Genomic DNA, 23,219 nt, shown 5'->3' with positions numbered 1-23,219 from the left:
ATTATCTTCAAAATATTTAATTAATGAATATTCTTAAAATTATAAAAAGACATCTTCATAATTACCATGAGCAATGTGTCCACTGTCCACTTAAACCAAATTCTACATTTAGCATCAAACTCTATAAAATCCGCATTGTTGTTTATCATAAACCGTTGGTTGCAAAGAATTCTTCTGCAAACCAAGAGAACAAAACCTACTCAGCAGCATCACCAATGTTTGTGACTTATTTGAACCTCAAAACCTCTCTCCAAAACGGAAAAATAAAGCACCAGTTCCTGAGTTATGATCAATGGCATATTCTGCTCTGACCAAACCAAGCTTGAGACCAACACCATAAGACGACCCATGACCCATTCGCCTGTATACTTCTGTAGGATTCCCTTTGACATTCTTTGAACTACCAAGATCATTGCCATGTTCAGCAAAAGCATACACATGTGTACCTTTAATGGGTATCCTTAGCTCAGCTGCAAGCTGTGGAAAGTAATAGAAACCATATAGTTGTTTGGATAAGTATTTACGAGGTATATATATATATTATCAGAATAAACCGAAAACATATAAAATTACAGAATGCATCCTATAATTCCCACCTCAAGGATATTTCTGGCTGCTCCAATCTCACCCATGTTGTAACCCCTCACAGAATAGGGACCACCAAGAGTGAAAGCATCGTAACTTGGAAGGTCACCTACACACCCACCGTAGTGGCTGTGGAGGACAAGCACTGGTGGCGGTGGCTTGCCAGCACCTTCCTCCACAGACATCAACGGGAGGAATCGTGTTAGAGTAAGCTGGTGACGATTAAAAAAGGGGAACTGGCTACCGATGCCAAGACCTTGATCCACCTGCAATTTGCATATGTAAAAACAGTCAGCTAAAAAAATTTTATAACTTCTGGACAAGAAATTTGCGGAAGACAATATCTAGTCCTCAAAGTTTATGCACATTGAACCTTACTATAAAATATTTTGCTGAAAACTGGTTTTAAATAGAACCTGATGGCATCAATTTAACCATGCACTCAATAACATATACTAAGATGAGACTTAGTTGTTGGTTAAAGGGAATGAATCTATGTCCAGAAAAATCTAGCATGCTGCTAAATCCAGTCAGTATCTAACCATATAGTGCACCAAGGATTGTCTCTAACTAACGTCAATAGGTTAGCCACACTATGTGGACTACCATATTCAACTCGTGAAATTTTGTTTGTGTCCTCACCACTAATAACTTCTCTCCTATTTATCCTGCTCCTATATTAATGCCAGAGGAGAAACTAGACATTTTCTTGAAAGAACCAAGAATGTGAAGACTACAAAAGACCATAATATTTAACTTAGTAAATAATTAAAGACTGTCAGTCAAGATGTTTCAAAGGAATGAGTGAAAAAATGAGGTCTACTTATATGTACAACAAAGAACATGTAACCTTAAAGGTTTCAAACAATTAGGCAGAATGGGCACAGAAACAATAGGCTCTGCCCCCATTTGATGCTTGTTGCACTTGTTGGTTTTCTTACCCATAAACAAATAAGGAATAACTTCTAAAGCAATGACTGTAAGATGAGACAGTTACCTGGAACACATTTCTTTCTCCAACAACAGCACCATTCACAAAACGTGTGTTGTCGCGCGTGATATTTGCCTGTAAAAATGCCATGCGATCAATGCCAGTCCCACTGAGAGTGGTTGGAGGTCCATCTGCACTAATTCCTCCACTAGGTAATATTCTTTGACCATTTGAACATATATGACTACTTTCATCACGTGTTGTTATCTCTTCCATTACAAGCCCATAAGTGAATTTACTCTGCCGTGTGAAATTCTGCTTGCCACACAAGAAATAAAAATTATGAATGAACAAAGTACCACTAATCCAAATAACCAAATCAAGGATTAAGATTTTATGGAAAGAACCAGTGAAATTACCTCTGTAATATTAGCTTTAACACCAGCTCGATCAACCCATATTGGGGGCACTTCATCCACCCCTGGTCCCCCAGTGAATACTGGACTCAGCTTTCGACTATTGAAACAGCTTACACGGAGAGTCCTGTTGCGTGCATAATATACACCATCCAGATATGGATGCGCATACTCTAGCTTGAATGCAAGATCATCCTAGGGCAACAAATGTACATTTATGACACAAATGCTCAAATGCTTAAAAAAAATGAGGTAAACTGGATGGACTAGCTTGACTTCTTGAGTACCTGAGGATTGAAGAAGTTGCTGGTTGTTATAGAACCAGTTAATGATCTATTCAATCCTTGCAAATTCCGATGTTCAAAGGTAACAGTTCCACCCGGCTGAAGTGAGGCCTGCACAAAAATTGATCAAAAGCAATCAGATTGAACATGAAAAATTCCTCTGGTTGATGGACAAAATTGGTTTCTAGTTATGCAGGAATACCAAGGTAGGGCGCCCTCCTCTTCCTGGGACAATACCCCACTCGGTACTGACTTCAGCTGTCTTCTGCTCTAACTCTTTTAGCTTAATTTCAACAATTATGCCTCCATCATTCTTCTCATCGGGCCGTGGATTCACCTCAATATTTGAAAACAATGCAAGGGAATTTATGTTTCTTAAAGCCTGCTTCCCTGCTTCAATGTTAAAGGTGTGACCTGGGCGTAGCTGTTAATCCAACAGAAATAATGTCCATCAGACCATAACACAAGTAACTTATAGCATCGAATAAGTTTAAAACCAAGAACACCTAGACAGCCAAAAAAAAAAAAAAAAAAACATAAACTAGCTACTAATCGAAACAAACAAATCAATTAAGCAGGCTCCAACATTATAAAAATCTTATTTCATAAATACCTGTCTAGGGAGCTCTCTTTGTACCACTGGCACCTGAGTGTTACCTTCAACAACATTGCCAAGCTTGTCCTGGAACTGTATATCCAACTGCGTGATATCGCCTTCCACAACTTCACAAACAACTTCTTGGGTGTTAAGGTTCCCGAAATTAACCACTTGGGCACAAGCATATCCTTCATCATGGTACCACTTCTGGACCCTGTCCCTTATCCTCTGCAGCAACCTAGCACTCACAGTCCCTTGGTCCCTCAGCATATCCTGAATCTCCCTATGAACCGAGATTGGCAAAAGACATGGCCTTGCCCCTTTGATCCTCTCCTTGTAGTCCCTCTCTTGGCTCCTATAGTACTCCAACCTCTCCTTATCAGTCATATCAGGATCCATCTCAATAGGCTTAGTTTGAGGCATTAACCCAACATTGATGCACCTGAACTTCTCTGCTTGCTGCCAAGTGCTCTCTGTGAAAGAAACAGTGACCCCAATTGTTCCATCAGGGTTTGTCTTCCCTTCGAGATCAACCTTCTCGAACATGCCACAGGTTGCAAGGGTTTCAAGCTCCTTCTGAAGCTGCGATTTTGTGTATGTGCCACCGGGGCGAAGAGAAACCATTTCGAAGAATGAATCTTCAGTTCCGACCCTTGTTCTTCGGTTCCGATCGAAGAACTGAATATCCGAAACCTTGTATCTCTTGAAGCCACTGAGCTTGTTCAGCTGAACCACGATGTTTGCCGGAAGGCCGTGTTTGTCCCAATCCTGCGACGGAGATTCATCGGCAATGGCGTTCGAGGGAGCAAAGATTCGGGACCAGAAGCCTCCATTTCCGTCTCCTCCTCCCGCTCCTCCATTGCCGCCGAACCATCCACCTCCACCACCGCCGTTACCGCCATTAGCTCCGCCGTTAATGCCTCCACCTATGCCCGAATCGGCAGGAAGGAAGGGGTGGAGGAGAAGGGATGCGGCAGAGGAGATGGCAATGGTTTTGGATAGGGTTTTGATGAGGTTGTTGTTGCGGCGAGAGGGTTTTGCGTTTGCGTTCGGGTCATGGGAGGAAGGTAGGGTGCAATTGACGGTGGAGGGAGGCGGAAGGTTGTTGAGACGGCGGCGGGTGGCGACGGGAGTAGAAAGAGGGCCGCCACTGAGGCTATTGGGAGGAGTGAAGGAAGACATTGTGGGAGTCGCAGATAAGAAACAGGGTTTTTGTTGGGTTTTCTTTTTCTTTCCCTGTTTCCCCAATCTTGAAATAATGTAATCTTTTTATAATCATTTTCTATTGCACCCAAAAAATGTTGAAATTAAGGACAAAATTTATGAATCTATGTTGACATCTTCAAATATAAATTTAATTTAATACTGCTATTTTTGAAAATCTATAAAAACAACTATCTTAAGGATTTAGCTCATTTATAACTCACTCATGCATCATACAAATCCTATCATCAAAATAGTTTGCTTTTTTTAATAAAAAATCCAATAATTCTATAATTATTATCATGCTTCTTTGAATTACACAACAACATTTAGACGATAAAATGATGATAAGAACCTTAAATATCATTTTAACCTTTCATTTAATTAGGTATCTTTTAAAAGTTGTACAATATTTAGTCTTTTATTATAATAATTTTAAAAAATTAAAACAAACACATTTAAAAATTATAAATAGATTTAGTATCTTTTTAAAATTAAATATACATTTAAAATACAAACTAAATAAAACTAAAATTTAAAATTTGAAATTTAAAATTTTAATTTTAATTTTAAATTTCTGTTTTAGATTTAATATATTTAATTGTTAATATATTACAATTTAAATATACGTCCAAAAATCAAATTAGTTAGAATTCAAAATTTCGAATTTAAAATTCTAAAATAAATCTTAAACCATCTTAAATCACTAGTAAAATCTTTGTTCCGTAAAGATTCAGAGCTGCAACGGCTCCCTCTTCTCATCTGTGGCCGCTTTCGTCTTCTCCTGCGGTGCGCACTCCTCTACGACAATCTCCTCCTTCGGCGATGCGCTCTTCCCCGCGACGCGCACTTCCCCTGCGCACACCCCACGCCTCCTCCATCGATGGGCCCCTCCCCGTCCTTGGTCTCCTCCCTCGCGCCACGCACAACTGCCCCCTTTTTCCACGCCTCCCCCTGTCTCTTTCCCCACGTCGCACTCTTTCTGTCTCTGGTAGTTCTGCTTGCAAAATTCTAAAAAAATTTGGTTGAGTTAATTCATGAAGATATGTTATCCCTTTTTTTTCGCTTAATAAAAAGTTCTATTTTTTTTAAATTTATGTATAATATTGGAATTGTTTGTGTTTTTTTTCCTTTTTTTTTAAATGTATTTGTGATTATAATTTTTTTTTTGTACTCATATGTTTGATTTCGGAATTGTAATGTTAATCTAATTTAGATGTGTCAATACTTAATTTTGTATGTGTTTATGTTGTTCATTATGTTCTTATGTACATATCTAAGGTTTTTTACATAAGTTTTGGATGTGTATTTGAGTTTAATTTTTTCTGTGTTTAATATATAATTTAGAATTATAATGACAATAATTTAAATGTGTTAATACATAATTTTAAATGTGTTTATGTTGTTTATTTAATTTTATATGTGTTTTGAATGTTTTGAATAAAAAAAATAATTGAAGTGAGTTTAATTAATTTTAAAAATTTCACTGATTTTTTTAAAATTAGTACAGAAAAAATTGTTACAAATTTTAATTTTGATTTACAAAAAATTAAGTATTTAAAATAAAAGTACTTCTTTAAAAATAAAAAATATAATTAATTAAAAATTAAAATAATAAAATATTAAATTTAAAGGCCGAATAAAGACGAAATTTTGTTGTACAAACAGCATTTTCCTTTAACCTTTAAGACAATTCTAAAAAGAAACATAATGTAGGTAAAAATTTATATTACTTTACGGGAGAGAAAAATAAAAACTTGAATGGTTGATGTACAATGTGACCCAATGCAACATGAGTTGCAGGGTCTCTACCCTCTGCCGCTTCCTCCACCCAAAACCACCAATTTTGGTGCTCTCGCGACCATCAACCACCCACGTTTCACATCACCGCGACACCGATCAAGACCATGCCTTTTTGTCCATTTACTGCCAAATCTTTGGTTACAAACGAAACCCATTAGACCCCACTCGTTTGGAACTCTTGCCCCATTTGCGAAGTGACCCATTATCCTCTCCTCTTCTTCTTAACAAGTTTATATCCGTTTGCGCAAAGTCGGTTCTTCTTGATGTGGGTATTCAGCTGCATGCATCCATTGTCAAGTTGGGATTTTCTTCTAACGTTCATATAGGCAGTGCTCTCATTAGTATGTACTGCAAATGTGGTGTTGTATCTGAGGCTCAGAAACTGTTCGATGAAATGACTGAGAAGAATGTGGTTGTTTGGAATTCCTTGATTTGTGGTTATTTGCAAGTTAAGTGCCCTATGATATCTGTAAATTTGTTTATGGATATGCTTAAGTTGGGGATCGATCCTGCGCCATTGACCATGTCAGCTGTTCTGGTAGCTTGCTCCCAAATGGAAGCTTATGAGCTGGGAACTCAGCTGCATAGTTTGTGTTTGAAACTAGAGTTTGACCATAATGTTGTCCTTGGTACGAATTTCATTGATGTGTATTCAAAGTGCCGGGACCTGGAAGCGTCGAGGAGAGTTTTCGATCATATGGTGGAGAGAAATGTTATAACTTGGACTTCCATGGTTTCTGGATATGCCCAAAACAATCAACCAGAAAAGGCAATGGTTTTGATTAGAGAAATGCTGCGTTTAGGTTTTGATCCTAATCATGTCACTTACAATAGTTTGCTGAGTTCATTTTCCACGCATGACCATTTGGATAACTGCAGGCAAATTCATTGTTGTGTAATCAGAGAAGGTTTTGAAGCTAATGAATATGTTGTGGTCACTCTCATGACTGTTTACTCAGAATGTAATGGCAGCTTGGATGACTTTTGGAAAGCTTGCTCTGGTATTAGGAAATGGGACAAGGTTTCTTTGAACGCACTCATTGCTGGTCTCTCGAATTTAGGAAATGGAGAAGAAGCATTGATCCGTTATTCATTAATGCGGGAAGCAGGCATTGAAACAGACCATTTTGTATTTTCAAGCATTCTCAACTCTGCAGGGATTACTTCGGCCCTGAATGATGGGAAAAAGATCCATGCTCTAATTCTCAAATATGGGTATGCTTCAAATTTGAATGTGCAAAATGGGCTTGTTTCAATGTATGCTAGATGTGGCAATATCAGTGATTCAAAGAAAGTGTTTTCGTCCATGGATAGCCATGATGTTATTTCCTGGAATTCACTTTTGTCAGGATATGCCCATCATGGTCACGGCAAGGAGGCTGTTGAACTGTTTGAGAAAATGAAAAGTAGTGAAATCAAACCCAATGACACCACCTTCTTGGCTGTTCTCACAGCCTGTAGCCATGTTGGCATGCTGGATAAAGGACTGCAATATTTTGAGTTGATGATGAATGATAAGACACTTGCCCCTCCGAGAATGGAACATTATGCTATAATTGTTGATCTTCTTGGCCGGTATGGATATCTTCCCGAAGCAGAGTCGATTATTAACAAAATGCCAATAGAAGCAGGGCCATCTACCTACAAAAGTTTGCTAAATGCTTGTCAAATTCATGGAAATAAAGAAATTGCTCTACGCTCTGCTGAAAAACTTCTGAAGCTGTACCCTGATGATCCTGCAACTTACATACTTCTATCAAATATATTGCATGACAGGGGTAATTGGGCTGATGGAGCAGGTGTACGGAAGCTTATGTATGTAAGAGGACTTGCAAAAAACCCTGGTTACAGTTGGATTTGAATTCACTCGTCAAAGAAGATTAACCTAACTAATTTGTAAAAGAATCAGAAGTTATAACTCATGAAGAATTACTGAAGGTTTTTATATGGATTTGCATTGGTCTCCATGGAGGGAGCAATATCTCTGGAGTGGCCAATTCATTGATACAAGTCACCATTTTATTTGGAACTCTTGAGTTAGCCTCTAGGGATATGTCATTTGTCTATCCTTTGCAATTGTACATAGTATTTTTCATTATCATCATAATTAAGTTAATGCAGTGTGATTTCATCAAATGAAAAGCTGTACATTCCACCTTACTTAGCCGTAAATTTTCATTAAATCAATTACTGTTACCATTGTTAATTTTATCAATATTGCTTATGAGTTGAACGTGCCTGTTAAAAATTAGAAAATTACTATTTGAGATAATAGATAAGATTTTTAGCCTCTATATCACTGCGCACTCCTAGAACCCCGGACACCAATTGCATGGCCACGCTTCATTTTGTGTCAAATTCCTTCCTATTATTATTATTATTATCAATAGAAACAAAATAAGTATAATTAAACAGAGTTATTTTACCAACGCCAAATTATTGTGTTCCAGGGGAATTTTTTAAGCTAATCAGAGAAATGCCTTTGATCTCACCCAGAGATGTTGATACTTCAAGAAATCATAGCGTCTCCACCAAGGAATTCTTCAGAGGTAACCAGTCAATACTTTCACAACATTAAACAAATCAATGATCATGTTATTCTAGTCACAACAATAATCTATGTTTGTTTGATTAAGAGAATAATGATATTGTTGGTTGCTGTTAAACTTTCACATACATACAGGAGGAGAATTATCCAAGAAGTCACCAAACTACTCGCCAACGTCGCTGTCGCCGTCGTCTCCTTATTTCTTGAAGCACCAAGACCTGGAAGAAGACCATGGCCTCTATCAAAAGAAATCAGTTCTCACCAAAGTGAAGGAGAAGGCAAGGAAGCTTAGATATAGCCTCAGCAAGAGAAGAATAGAGGATAATAATAATAATAACATTAACAATGTCACTCCTTCATGGGGTGTCAGCTTAGATGATGTGGAAGAATATGCTGATGCTGAATACCTTGGAGCACCTAGTATGTAATAATAAACATCATTGAATTCATCAACAATTGTTCAAAGATTTTGACTATAATGATTTGTGTCAATTACTTTACATTTCAGTGTATGAATCAGAGGTGGCACCTGAGATATACAAAGAGAATGCAAGGCAGCATCCAAGAGCAGATCCAGTAATATCTGAGAAACATGTTTTGCATAACACTGCTTCCTTCAGCACAATAAGGAATGAAAAAATAGCAGAGAAAGTTATACCAGCTTATTTCAACATGGGGTCTCCTTCGTCGGCTTCATTCACATCGTCGTCGTCGTCTCCTCCTCCAGTGAATATTTCCACCACCAAAAGTGATGCTTCAGTGATATATGAATCAACAAGTCCTAGGAAAGCTCCTTCTAATAATGCAGGTATGATGGAGAAGGTGATAGGAGCTGTGAACTCTTTGCTTGGGAATGAGGAACCGTCACAACAATGTGCCACAATCAAAACTACTCCCACACGTGAAGGTATATATAGCACCACTTCTTTATCTTTCTCAATTCTCCCACAAATTTAATCTAGAGAAAAGGACAAATAGGTCATTGAACCTTTTGATCTGCAGACATTTAAGTCTTCGAGAATTTGAAAATACATTTAAGTTCCAGAATTTTTCAAAACCTAGATATATTGATCCCTTATGTTCACTTAGGTCTGTCAGACTCAACGGAAAAATCAAACATGACTCCCATTATATTAACTTGATTGATACGGATGCACATGTGAGAGAGTTTTTAAAATTGAAGAAATTAAATTCAGGCATCCATATGTCCTTTTCTCTTTAATCTATATCTTTGATACGTCTTTTCATACAAAAGTCTCTTCTAGAGTTGCGTAAATTTTATATAGATTGATAAAAAGAGGCACATAAACAATTACATCTATAATAATCTCATCCAGAATCCTCTCTATGATTTGTGAAAATTTGACACCTCAATGTATCTAAATACCAATTATATTCAACTATATTAAGTGACTAATGTATCAAATTTTTTAAGTGACAGGTATTGTGAAGTAGAACAAGTGAATAGCACCATCATTTATATATCTTTACTATTCCTCAAAGTTTCATGCAAACTATTTTGCTGATACAAGAGTAGACAAATTTAATTTGATTGTTCCATAATTTTGCAGTTGGCCAGGAAGGAAACCATGGAAAGATTGTGCAAACAAATTAGAAGTCCTCAGAAGAAGATGTAGTTTCAACATTTGTGTATATGCCAATATGGCTTTATGTAAGAATGTATACAATGTTTTTTGTTGGTATTTTTTAAGGGTCTAAAAATGATTAGATGGCAAAGATTTTTTTTCCAATGTAGTGTAGAATTTAGTATGTGGCTATGTACATCATGCTTATTCAAAGGAATTCTTCAAATTCAATATTTTTGTTTAATTAGCTTCTAGAAGTTAAGTTAAATTTAATTAGCTTTTACCTTCGATTATATCTGAATGAGTTATATCTATTATTATCACTAGTGCATTAACAGGCATTTTATTGCCTATTAGCCTACATTTTTTTTTTAATTTATGTTTTATGTTATAGTCTAAAAATAATCAATATTTGTGGGTTGAGATATTATAATTAAAATAAAAATGAAACAAAGTAAATGTATTAAATAGATCGAATTCTTAATTAATAAAGTTTAAGATATGAGTTAGTCAACAAGAATTTAATTACTGGCGTTGAACTTACAAGAAATATATAGCCAAGTTATTGTTAAACAAATATTATAAGACGGTTTAAATTTAAAATAAAAAAATCCCTTGTATCCGAAAAAAATATGAAGGAATGGTATATATATATATATATTAGTTTTTCACTTTTTCCATTTATAATTCGGATATTGCAATGACAAATTTAGAGCACTTTTAGAAAATAGTAATGATAGGGAAGATAATAAAAAATTAGCCTAAACAACTTAAACTTGTCTTTTTAGCATTTATTAATTCTAGTGATAATTAATAAATATTAAATAAAGTAAATTTGTACTATTTAAACTGATTTTTTATTATCTCTCAAACATTATTATTTAAAAAAATGGAAATGGTAGGAGCCAAAGGAAAAAAAGGAGTTAGGAAAAAAAATAAAAACAGAAGCTATCCATCTCACTTTATGGATTTTCTGTTATCAATAAACTTCAAATCTTCCTTTTCTTCTCATTTTTTTTCTTTATGATAAGTGAAGATGAGATTTCTTATAAAACTTTGTACAAAGTTAAAGGCACGATTGAAAACAATAAATAAATAAAATATGTAATACCTTAAAAATCTGATTTTAATTAATCTCTTTTACTCTTAACAATGAAAGTAATGATGATATATAACTAAAACTAGAAAAAGAAGGAAACTAAAATTATGTATTAGACAGCTAATAAAGAAGCAAACACACTCCAAAATCCCAATCCAAAAACAGGAAATGCTTGTTTCCCATTTCTCCTCCATATTTTCAGGTGGAAAAAAAAGAAGAAGAAGAAGAAGAAAAGGATGAAACCGTAAAACTTTGACTGAGAGAACAAAGGCTATAAGGGACACATCGTCCTAAAAAAACTAAGAACCATCCAAAAATAGGACAAGCCGTTTTGGTTTGAATTCACATGTTTGAAAAACAGTTGTTACGTTACTGAAGGAAGGAAAATCAGGTATACCACCTTTGCATATTATTCTTTTCTCTTGTTATCATCCTTTCTTTTATGTAACACTTGAAACTGCATTTTGTAGTGTGAAGCTAAAAGTGATTATCATTGGAATCATTGTATGTGTCTGAAGTGTTATAAGCTTTTGCATAACAAATAGAATAACAAGGAGAAAGATAGAAGAGGATCATTAACATGCAGCTCGATAAAGAAGATTTCATGGAAGAAGAATCATCATCACAAACGTTTGTGATGGAGGACAGAGGGAAGAATAACACGATGATGATAAAGAGAGGCAGAGCAGGAGGAGGGTGCCCAACAAGGCTACAGATGCATGCGCCAGCTTCACTTGAGATTGAAAAGGTGATCGGCAGCCGCCCTGCTAACCCGTTTGGCGAGGCTTCCAAGGCGATTCCTTTGTTATCGCCACTCATCCTATCGCCGGAAACTACAGCTAAACAATCGATTGAATCATCACAGAATAATAATGGCAGCAGCAATGATGAAGGTAAGAGAAACAGCTCATCCTCAACGTCGAACGCCGGGTGGGAACATCCAGCTTTCGCTTTATTTCCTGAGCCAAATTTGTGCAATGTCTTCCAAAAGCAATGCGTCTTTGTGAACCACGGCCAATGAATATGATAGTATTGTACTATTTAGAGCATTAGTCTTTGTCTCTAGTTTGTAGGGTGTTTCCTAAGGAGGGAGGAGAGGACCTTTCTGCAATTTCAATGAATTTCTTATGAATGCATATAGTATTTAAGGTTGGTTTAAGATGGTTATACTATTGTCGTTGTTGTGTGCTTCTGAAAAGATACGTATTGCAAGGCACCCACATCATATGTGAGTATTACTACTCGCAGATGGTAATTTCTCTTTTTCTTTTTATTGAAAGCAATTGTCATAAGAGAACGTAACAAGTCTTTTATAAAACGCCACAACTGTTGCAAACTTACAAATAATATAAGATTTATATATTTGTGAGAATTTGGATAGCGAAGACGAATACATACAAGGTAAATACATCAACGATGCAGACATTGAAAACATACTACACTACTACAGTCATTAATCATCATTAATTTCTCCTCTGAACACTAACAAGCTTCTTGTCTAGCGTATTGTGATTAAGCCAAATCCCATGATTATCATACAAATCAATTCTTAAATTAAACAATTATACAGTGCTAAAGATCTACGTAGTTGACAAACGGTGATGCCTCAGTACCTAAAGGCCGAAAATTGCTCATCCTTTATGTACACTAGTTAACAGGCCAACATCAAAGAATGGTCTCCAAGGCATATATAAAATAAAGGATTCCTCTCCTCCTCAAGCTTTCGACTAATTATAATAAAAGAAAGATTACAGAACACTCATCAGCGACACTGATGGCTTACGCTTAGCACCAAAGCACACCCCCCAACACTATCAGAAATCAAATTCCCCTGTAGCCTGCACAAGTGTAAAGTAGAATTCATAGTAACATTCTGAAAAAAAAATTGAAAGGAAAGGATGAAAAAATGCCGTTATTCTCCTTAAAGACAAAGGTACCTTATTGAAGAGAATGTCCTTATTATTTATGTGCATGATGCCATCCTTTAGTGTGCATTTCCACCGGCTCTTTGTACGTGTCACCTATATTTGTAGTGTGTGTAAGATTTTTATTCACAAGGATTCTACAAACCCAAACCATTTATATCGTATTTCAACAGCACTCTATCAAATAAGCACTCGTCGTGGATGAAGATTGGGTTACCTTGTCAAACTGGGCCAAAACAAGATGATGTGTATGTTGATCCTCTCCTTGGTCCAGATCATCAAAATCATCATCATCATCATTCTCATTTAATGGCTCATCATCATCATCGTCTTCTTCTTCATTATCATTTGCCACCTCATTTTGAGCTATGAGAGCAGGGGTGCTTACTGGTACCTCTAATAAAAAGGTAAAACATCATCAGCAATATATCTTCAAGATAAAACACTAATATAGCCATGTTCTCAACATACCAGGAGGAGCTGGTGTATTTGCAATGTTGTAGTCTTCACTCAACACTCCTTCATAATTGTATATCTGCCACATGATCAAAAGAATCATCACAGATGATTAAATAGAACATGGTGAGGAAAGTGCCAAATGAAGCACGGAATGAATTACCAAAGAAATGGAATTTCAGAATCCAATATTACTTATTTCCGCTTATTTGGCTAACTATTATCAGCCACCAAAAAGTAGCAAACAAGTGTGATATGTATCATTGTCAAGTATACAATTAATTCAGGTTCCGAATTATATTACGACATCCACCATCAATTAAAAATTTAACCACTAAGAATTTGATCTGCTTAAATATTTCCTCAAGACTACAACTGAAGTCCTGTATTTGGCACAGAAACAGGGAAAATGAACTCATATTTTCAATAAATCAAAGAGAACTGTGCATGCAAATTTACAACTTCCATTGCTACTTATAATAACTTACCAAAGATCAGCTTCTCAAGAGATTGCAAATGAGTCCCCAATCCGATCAAATTAAATTAGACAAGAAGTTACTATTGAAACCTTACTTTAACATTGTAGAGAGTTATTAAATGCAAATCTGGGGTACATATTAACAAAGTCCAAAAGTACAAGACCTATGCATCCTTTTTCCCCCAACAGTTAGAGTGCAACAGAAAACTAGAATAAGTAAACAACATAATTAATGCATATGCTGATGTAAAGGCAAAGAAGAAAAAATAATTGATCCGACAGCATCCCATTACAAGCTCAGATCATAGCAGAAAGGAGACCCCATAATAATAATAAAATATAATATAATAAAAAGGAGAAAGTATCTCTACTCACATTAGGAGTAGAAAGCATATCATCATCAAAAGGAATTGGTCCATCAAGTTGTGGAATCCTAGAAGTTGGCCTCTCCAAGTTAGCTGACATTTTCTCTCTAGAAGTAGTTTGATGTGCATTAATGGAGATTCTCCCTCCACATACCTGAAAAATTGATGTTCAATGCAAATCCTAGATTTAATAAACTGACAGAAATAGAAGTATCTGCTAGATAGTGTTCAACCATTTTTTCTCTTCTTGAAAGCTTTTTGAATTTCAACCTTAAGTAGGGAAAGATTTAAAACTGAAAACGACACAGGCTCTTTTGAAAAGAATAGATTATTGTGATAACCAACAGACTAATTTCGGTTAAATGCCTAACACATTACTGTAGCTCTAGTTAAATTGTGAATTGTCTATCTTATAACTTTTACTCATTCAGTATAAGTCATAAATTACAAACTCATTACAATAAAAGCAGAAATATTAAATATTCCAAACCAGAAGGTTGACACTTACAAACAAGATGCAATACCCACCATAAATAAATAAAATTATACTGGCCAAAGAGAACAACATGTACCTCAATTTCGAAAACTCCAGACGCAGAATCTCCAGCCCCATCCTGCTGGGGTATATATCCATCAGCATTGTTATAATGTGAAGACAAATCGTCGCGTTTTCGCTTTCCCATGGAGGCTGTGAAGAATTCCTAGGTGTTTTTCAAGCATAAGAAATATCCAAATGAGATGATCATATTTTAACTCTTTAAGTTCATATTTAGCATTAAAATCAGTATATATAACACGACAGGAATATTTGCTGCTTCATACAAGAACACTAGCATAAGATCCCTTCAATTTTTACCAAGGTACAACAATTCTTCTATAAACCTCACTGGCCCTGCTTACCTGTGTCAGAGGTTGATTAGAAGTTCCTCTTTGTGCCTCTTCCCGTCCTTCGTCGTAAGCTACAGTAATACACGTCGTCATTACACAAAGCCGTTTTGTTAAAATTTTGTCCCAAATTTAAAGGGGACTCACCAACATTAACGTCAAGTGAAGGCCTCTGGTTCATCCAGGGTGAGGGAGACTGCTGTTGCTGCAAGATTTAAGGACAATATGAATGCACCGAAATTTAAAGATGCACTTACATGGTTTAATAACAAGGGAATAGCCAGTGGCCATCAATTGACGCAACTGAATAAATGGAAAACAGTAATTGAGAAACTGAAACAATGGGGAATTTTTTCTGAAATTTTTATACAATGAATGAATCAATCTGAAAAAATACGCTTTACCACGTATGGACTAGATTGTCCTCCTTTTATATCAGCACTTCCTCCTGTATCATTTCCAGAAGTGTAGTCGCTCGGTCCAGTAGGGATGTTATACATAGAGTTATCCACGGTTCCTGGCAAAGGGGTTAGCATTGGAGTTTGTAGAGGCGTCTGCAAGTTCAGAAAAATAGAATCACATAAAATACCCACAATTCCTGACTCAAAAATCACATTAAAGGCAACTTAAACCGTAGTATAATAAAATTATAATTATGGTATTGGTCAAAACTCACAGGGGGAAAAAGCATTTCAGCAGTAGGAGTTTCGTACTCTTCATTCCCCTCATAAGGCACATTAAGATCATGAACCGGAGTAATTGGACCACCTGGCGTTGGCTTAGCTCCATTGGACCTTTCTATGGGAGCAACAACAACACCAGCTTGTATCATCTTTGATTCCCACAACTAAATAAATCATAAAACAAAAAGTAAACATCTTAATAACAATAAATAAACTAAACAGGAAAATGATAATTGATCGGATCTAACCCTAAATCAACCAGCTCCAGCTCAGAAACAAAATATCTTGCAAACTAAATCGAAGATACTTCAATTGAAGTACGAATATCATTCATGTGATAGAAGAGAAAAGATATGGAGGAAGCAAGATAAGAAATGGAGAGAAAATACGGAGTGAGAGAAAATATGAGATTACAGCTTGGAGCTCCTTGAGAACTTCCTCGCCGGGGCCACCGTTGTTGATGAACTCGTCGCGAACCTTGGTGACAACATCGTCGATAACGTCGACGTAGACCTGGCTGGTGGTTGCGGTGGCCGCCATCACGGAAATTTTCTAGAAGCTCTAAGGGTGCGCGAGTGCGCGCGTATTGTAGAGTGTCCTCTCCGATTGGGTCTTCTTGCTCACCGATTCGAAGGAATTGGGAGCTCAGTGGAAGAAACGGAGAGGAGTCATGAAAAATTGGAATGGTGTTATAGGGTTTGGAGAGTGTGGAGTGGGAACTGACTGAAACGGCGAAGAGAGAGAAGAATGTCGATGGTGAGAAGAAACGGAGAAAGAGAGTGAGAGAGAGAATAAAGAGAAAGAGGAATATAAATAGGTTTGCATCCGATTTTTAAAGATAAATCCACGCGTCAATATATGCTTCCTTCTTTTCTCATCTTTTCCTCGCTCTCTCTATGCTCTCATGATAATTTGGGTGTGTTTGGATTAGCATCTGGAGCATTAAAAGTTTGTTTAATTTTATTGCAAGTTTCATTTTTTTTGTTTGACTGTTTTTTCTTTGTCTGAACGTAAACTTGATTTTACCTATCAACCCACGATTTACCAAAAATCATAATTTCTAACTTTTCATGTTATACTGAAATTTATTTCTAATATATTAATTGTGTCTTTTGTTATTTATATGATAAATTTTTTTTATAACATTATTTCTCTAATACTCTTTCATGTATATTTTTAACTTTTTATAAAATTCTTATTAATTTTTATTTATATAAATTTTTTTGCTGTTATTTTTATTTTTTTGTACGGAATATTTTTTTGTTTTAAATTATGATTCTATTAATTCTATTAAAGTACTAAAGAGTAATGAGAATATTAAAAAAATATTAAAATTTATTTAAATATCTAAAATAAAATTATAAAATAACATAAAATAATTATTTAAATTTATGTATTTTTCTGTAATTTTTCATCTAATAGTGATTTTAAATAATGTAATACAAATAGTATTTAATTTACTATAATCCATTTTAAATAAAAATTACCAAACATAAACTACGATACTACCAACTCACTCTTAATTAAAATCAATTTTGCAAAATTAATTTTATATAAACTTCCGTTTACAAACGATAATCCAAACACATACTTGGTAGTGACTAGTGAGGGAGAAGTGATGAAAAACTATGTATCCTTCAAAACATTTTAATATATTGAATATAATTTTTTTTAAAAAAAATTTGCATTGTTATCTTTGTCTAAATCCTAAATCTTACTTTTATTACCTCCTTTTGTGTACTTTTATTATCCCTTTTGTGGTTATTTTTTAGAAAAAAAAAAGTGATTTTTTTCATTTTTTTTTTTTTGAAAATTGGTAAACTATCATTTTGTCACCTAAAAGATTTAGGTCTACAAAATAATTATCTGGAAAATTGCACCTCATAACTCCAAATAAAACAAAAGTTCAACAAATTTCACCAACTATAATTGATTTAAAGTTCATTATGGATAACATGCAAAGTGTCTTGTAAAATATAACGTGCCTCAATGCTCATGTTCGTTAACGTTATCACCTAAAAAAGATCATGGTTAGTAAAAAGTAAAAACAGTAGAATTTTTACAATTTTGAGAGGGCCACAATTGCATTTTTTTTTAAAGAAAAAAAACTATTTTATCTGAATTAAAATCGAAAAAAAGTGATTTATCCTTAAAAGTCTTATTAATAACACAATTACAAATTATGTTCTTCAAATCACATCACTTCTTTGTTAATCTTTAATATGAGAAACTAATATCGATGATAGTCTAAACAGAGCAAAAGTATAGGTCTACAATTTATTCAAGATGTTAAATATATTTGTTTCTTATTTTTCTGAAAAATATTTGTTTCCTATTAAATATAGAAAGGGTTAAAATTCAACCAAATGATAGTTATTCTTTTAACAAAATGTTAGGAGACAAATATTTTTTACCAATATTTTAGACCAATATCTTATTTTTATAATATTAAAATTTAAAATTTAAAATTTAATATTTAAAACTTAATATTGAGCAAATATTGACAAAAAATAATAAATTTTATTACATATTGTTCTTTAATAATAATAGACCAAAATCATAGTTTCCGAACACAGTCATCACATGCTCTTGTTCATGTGTTGTTCAATCAAGCAATGCCTTGTGCAAGTTTAGAATCCAGACACACCATGGTTTGAACTTTGAACCAGGCCTACATAAATTCCATTATTATCATACAAAGCAATTCTGAAATTAACCAAAATGTCTATTTATACAAAAGCCGAAGAAGGAACTACATACATAACCAGATTTGCACTTCAGGAAATGCTGAGTACCTAATCATCTTTAAAGGGGGAAAAAAATTGCTCATCCATTATGTACAAGAGGCCAACATAAAAAACAATTGTCTCCATTCTCCTCCTCAAGCTTGCAATTAATAATCAAAGGAAGATTACGAAACACTAACTGACACCTATTATAACCTAAAGCACTCCAACAAAATCAGAAATCAAATTCCCCTGTCGCCTGCACAATAAATAAAGTAATTCATCATGACAATTTGAAAAACTCGAAAGGTAGGATGAATATAATATCGTTTCTTCCCCTTATATAATATTACACACCTTATTGAAGAGAATGTCCTTATCATTTATGTGCATGATGCCATCCTTTAATGTACATTTCCACCTGCTCTTGGTACGTGTCACCTATATTTTAGTAAGACTATTAGTCACAAAAGGATTCTGCAGCCCCAAACCATTGATTATGCAACTCTAGCACTGCATATATAAAGAACACAAAGTGGAGGAAGGTTGTCAGTTGTCACCTTGTCAAACTGGGCCAAAACAAGATGATGTGTATTTTGATCCTCTCCTTGGTCCAGATCATCCAAATCATCATCATCGTCATCATCATCATTCTCATTTAACGGTTCATCATCATCGTCGTTGTTGTCATCATCATTTCCTGCCTCATTTTCAGCTACAAGTGCAGGAGTGCTTGCCGGTACCTCTAATAAAAAGGTAGATCATCATCATCAATATTTGTGATTGTCATTACCACAAAAGAAATCTAAGAAATATAATTAATATTTCCGTGGTCTAGGTATACCAGGAGGAGCAGGCGTATTTGCAACGTTGTAGTCTTCATTGAACACTCCTCCATAATTATATATCTGCCACAGGATCAAACAAATCCAGTAAAACCGGTTGAATAACGAGACATGGTGATAAAAATGTCCAATGAAGCATATGGAGTTTTCAGATAATTGCCCATTCAACCAGGACCTTATCTTATTTCATGCCTCTAATAAATTGACATGTCTACATATTTCCTCAGAATTGCAATCAAACTACTCTTTTTAACAGCTAAGAACCAGGGAAAAGGGAGCTAATATTTTTCACACTAAAAAAAGTGAACACAGGCAGCCATGTAAAATGTGAGTACTTGAATGTATAATTATCCTTGCTACCTAGCACCAAACCAATCTGCTGCTGAGGAGATTATAAATGAGATTCCGTAAAAAAAAAATAATTAAAAGTGGCTATTAAAACCTCCTTTCAACATATATTATTGGTTAAATTGCAAGATGCCTCTCTTTACCAAAGACCAAAATTTCAAGGGGTCATATCCATTTTTGACACAAAAGAAAGAGAACAGAAAACTAGAATAAGTAAACATCTAAATACATAACTCAAATCATGACAGAAGAGAAGGGGAAAAGTGTGTCTACTCACGTTTGGAGTAGAAACCACATCATCATCAAAAGGAATTGGTCCATCAAGTTGAGGAATCCTACAAGCTGGCCACTCTCCATCGGCAAGCATGTTTTCTTTAGTAGTAGTATGATGTGCATTAATGGGGATTCCCCTTCCACATACCTGAAAAATTGACCGTTCAGATGCAACTCCATGAATAATAAATAGATAGAAATAGATATGTTGTGTACATGTACTACATAAAACCAAAAGAACAATACACAGGAGTAGAGTAGGAAGCTGACAATTGAAACATTATGATAAATCCATATGAGGCTTTGAGTAAATATTCATACTGCTGGTCATTTTGAGAAGGAAAATTTTGTATCTTAGCTAAGAAAGGGATTTGGACAGAGCCAGGAACCCAAGCACTAACCTGATATCTCTTCTCATGGTATTATGTTTATTGCATACATGATTTCATCCACAATAAAACATAGACCATTTTGGTTTCTGGTGAACTAATATAGTCTGCAACAATTTTTCTATTTTAATTGAAGGCCTTGATGTAAAATCCCAACCTTAGATAAGGCAAGCTTTAAAGATGAAAACAACACAAGTTTTGGTGGTAATAGAGTGACAGACAGGCAATCAACAAATTAACCGCTGTTTAATGTCTACCAACATGTAACCTTGATCCGTTCAGTTTAAGTCAAATCACAAATCAAGAAAATAACAATGGAAAGATTATTTATCTTTTATTTAAAAATGAAAAAAGAGCTGACAACTAGCCTACTTACACCATTAGTCAAGTCACAACAAAACTAATTGCAAATGACAGCATACATAAATAAATAATCAAATCATGCTGGCCAATAAGAAGAAAAACATGCCTCAATTTCAAGTACAGATGCAGAATCTCCAGCTCCATCCTGCTGAGGTAAATATCCACCAGCATTATATTGTGAAGGCAAATCATCACGTTTTCGCTTTCCTGTGGGTGCCCTGAAGAAGTCCTGCATGGTTTTTTCCAAGCATTAACAATATCTAAATGAGATTATCATATTTTAATCTTAAAGATCAGAATTAGCATTCTAGACAAAATCACACACAACATATATGATGGCTTCATCAAAAGAACTCTACCATTAGGGCTCACCAAATTTTAACAAAAAGGCACAAGCATTCTTCTGTAATACTTCACTATAATGCGTACCTGCGTCGAGGGTTTATTAGAAGTTCTTCTATTTGCATCCTCCCGCCCTTCCACATAAGCTACAATAATACACATGATCATTATTTTGCAAAGGAATCCAATTAAACACTGTCCTAAATTTAAATGGGACTAACCAACATTAACATCAAGTGAAGACCTCTGGTTCATCCAAGGAGAAGGAGGCTGCTGCTGCTGCAAGATTTAAGGACAATATCAATGTACCAATAATACTACTAACAACAAAATATTCATGTGCATCTAATAACAAGGTCTTGGCCAATGGCAATCCACTGGATCAACTGCATAAACAGAGAATAGTGATGGAGAAACTAAAACAATGGAAAGTTGAAAACACACATGGGGAAATTTTTTGGAAATTTTTTACATAATTAAATATGGAGTTGATAAGACAAAATATCCGTTACCATGTATGGACTTGGTAGTCCTCCTTTTAAATCAGTGTTTCCTCCTGTATCATTTCCAGAAGAAGAGTAGTCGCTAGGTCCAGTAGGTATGTTATACATAGAATTATCCGCAGTTCCTGGCAAAGGGGTTTGCATAGGAGTTTGCAGGGGTGTCTACACATTCAAAGAGAAGCCCATATTAAAAACCCGAAGTTGTTAACTCATGAAATCACATTAAAGGGATACCCTAGAAGTAAAAACTTATGATTATGGTATTGGTTAAAACTCACAGGTGGGAAAAGCATTTCAGCAGTAGGAGTTTCATACTCTTCATTCCCCTCATAAGGCACATTAAGATCATGAACCGGAGTAATTGGACCACCAGGGGTTGGCTTAGCTCCATTGGACCTCTCAATGGGACCAACAATAACACCAGCTTGCATCATCTTTGATTCCCACATCTAAATACATCATCAACATAACTCAATAACAAGAAATAATACGAAATCCATAAATAAAACTGAAACTCGAATAAATGATCGGATCCAAGCCCGAAATCAACCAGCTGAGCAACAAAACCTCTTGCATACTACATAAAATCATATTTCAAGAAAGTACGGATCCCAGTCATGCAATTACAGGAAAAAATTCAAATCAAAGCAGATATCAAGATTTCAGAATAAGGAACGGAGAGAAAAAAAATAGATGCAGAGAAGATGAGATTACAGCTTGGAGCTCCTTGAGAACTTCGTCGCCGGGGCCGCCATTGTTGACGAACTCGTCGCGAACCTTGACGATGACGTCCTCGATGACGTCGACATAGACCTGGCTGGTGGTTGCGGAGGCCGCCATGAGGGAAAATTCTGGAAGGTCGGGGTGTGCGTGTTATCGATCGCGTCTCCTCTCAAATTTGGTCCTCTTGGCCACCGATTCGAAGGAATTGGGAGCTGAGCGGAAGAAATCGAGAGGAGAAATGGAAAATTGAAAAATGGAAGGGTGTTGTAGGGTTTGGGATAGAGTTTTTGGAGTTGGAGCTGAGTGGAACGGAGAAGAGGGAAAGGGAGAAACAGAAGAAGGAGCAGAACAATGTCGATGGTATGAGACAGAAGAAAATGGAGAGAGAAAGAGAGAATGAAAGAGAAGAATATAAATAGGTTTGCATCTGATTTTTCAAACATCAATCCACGCGTCACATATATGCACCAACTTGCTCCTGCTTTATCTAGAAATTAGTTTTTCACCCTCATTTTTTTGTGTATTTCTACTTTTACCACCAATCAATCATAAATAACGAAAAAATTATACTATGTATAGATAAAAAATTAATCATTAATATAAAATATATATTAAATTATAAAATATATATTAAAATAAAATAAAGTAAATAATATAAATATATAATAATTAATTTTTAGAATATATATATTATTTTATTATAAAAATATCATTTAATAAAAAGAAAGATATCAGTATCTTATGACTAAATATATAATTTGTTATTATCGAATTAAAAATTAATTATATTATATATATATATATGTTAAAATTAATTATTTATTTAAATATATATTAAAATATAAATTATATAGTAAAATAA

At 35.0% G+C, this 23,219-nt stretch overlaps 5 protein-coding genes across 7 annotated transcripts; 2 read left to right on the top strand and 3 right to left on the bottom strand.

The window, feature by feature from the left end:
* Positions 1 to 39: 39 nt before the first annotated feature.
* Positions 40 to 4,206, bottom strand: LOC112772027 (protein TOC75, chloroplastic). The gene is made up of 7 exons (XM_025816906.3): positions 2,830 to 4,206; positions 2,419 to 2,640; positions 2,220 to 2,327; positions 1,936 to 2,127; positions 1,583 to 1,831; positions 597 to 851; positions 40 to 477 (listed from the first exon to the last, which is right to left on the bottom strand). Exons 1-7 carry the CDS (start codon positions 3,994 to 3,996, stop codon positions 238 to 240), a joined length of 2,433 nt encoding a protein of 810 aa, XP_025672691.1. The 5' UTR covers positions 3,997 to 4,206; the 3' UTR covers positions 40 to 237.
* Positions 4,207 to 5,785: 1,579 nt separating this feature from the next.
* On the top strand, positions 5,786 to 7,956 carry LOC112772850 (pentatricopeptide repeat-containing protein At1g11290, chloroplastic). The gene has a single exon (XM_025817855.3). It carries the CDS (start codon positions 5,786 to 5,788, stop codon positions 7,679 to 7,681), a length of 1,896 nt encoding a protein of 631 aa, XP_025673640.1. The 3' UTR covers positions 7,682 to 7,956.
* LOC112772851 (uncharacterized) lies at positions 6,156 to 10,194 on the top strand. The gene is made up of 4 exons (XM_025817857.3): positions 6,156 to 8,369; positions 8,504 to 8,788; positions 8,877 to 9,275; positions 9,940 to 10,194. The coding sequence occupies exons 1-4, from the start codon at positions 8,297 to 8,299 to the stop codon at positions 9,981 to 9,983; spliced, it is 801 nt and encodes a 266-aa protein (XP_025673642.1). The 5' UTR covers positions 6,156 to 8,296; the 3' UTR covers positions 9,984 to 10,194.
* Positions 10,195 to 12,390: 2,196 nt separating this feature from the next.
* Positions 12,391 to 16,780, bottom strand: LOC140172857 (transcription initiation factor IIA large subunit-like). Of its 2 annotated transcripts, none has more exons than XM_025813926.3 (11): positions 16,260 to 16,780; positions 15,839 to 16,009; positions 15,567 to 15,716; positions 15,310 to 15,367; positions 15,178 to 15,236; positions 14,850 to 14,978; positions 14,288 to 14,431; positions 13,450 to 13,513; positions 13,196 to 13,374; positions 12,991 to 13,074; positions 12,391 to 12,891 (listed from the first exon to the last, which is right to left on the bottom strand). In XM_025813926.3, exons 1-11 carry the CDS (start codon positions 16,383 to 16,385, stop codon positions 12,868 to 12,870), a joined length of 1,188 nt encoding a protein of 395 aa, XP_025669711.1. In that variant the 5' UTR covers positions 16,386 to 16,780; the 3' UTR covers positions 12,391 to 12,867. The 2 variants fall into 2 exon arrangements, with proteins under 2 accessions (XP_025669711.1, XP_072082388.1); XM_072226287.1 differs by having other exon boundaries at positions 13,196 to 13,365; positions 16,260 to 16,770.
* Positions 16,781 to 18,345: 1,565 nt separating this feature from the next.
* On the bottom strand, positions 18,346 to 22,815 carry LOC112769406 (transcription initiation factor IIA large subunit). Of its 2 annotated transcripts, XR_003815474.2 has the most exons (12): positions 22,349 to 22,815; positions 21,913 to 22,083; positions 21,644 to 21,796; positions 21,353 to 21,410; positions 21,219 to 21,277; positions 20,896 to 21,018; positions 20,042 to 20,185; positions 19,416 to 19,479; positions 19,132 to 19,316; positions 18,929 to 19,012; positions 18,606 to 18,830; positions 18,346 to 18,516 (listed from the first exon to the last, which is right to left on the bottom strand). XR_003815474.2 is itself a non-coding variant. In XM_025813924.3 (11 exons), the coding sequence occupies exons 1-11, from the start codon at positions 22,472 to 22,474 to the stop codon at positions 18,807 to 18,809; spliced, it is 1,191 nt and encodes a 396-aa protein (XP_025669709.1). In that variant the 5' UTR covers positions 22,475 to 22,815; the 3' UTR covers positions 18,498 to 18,806. The 2 variants fall into 2 exon arrangements, 1 of the variants encoding a protein (XP_025669709.1); XM_025813924.3 differs by having other exon boundaries at positions 18,498 to 18,830.
* Positions 22,816 to 23,219: the final 404 nt, after the last annotated feature.

The sequence above is a fragment of the Arachis hypogaea genome, chromosome 18 (genome assembly GCF_003086295.3).
Source record: "Arachis hypogaea cultivar Tifrunner chromosome 18, arahy.Tifrunner.gnm2.J5K5, whole genome shotgun sequence".
Taxonomy (NCBI): Eukaryota; Viridiplantae; Streptophyta; class Magnoliopsida; order Fabales; family Fabaceae; genus Arachis; species Arachis hypogaea.
This window is presented reverse-complemented; position numbering and strand designations above follow the sequence as displayed.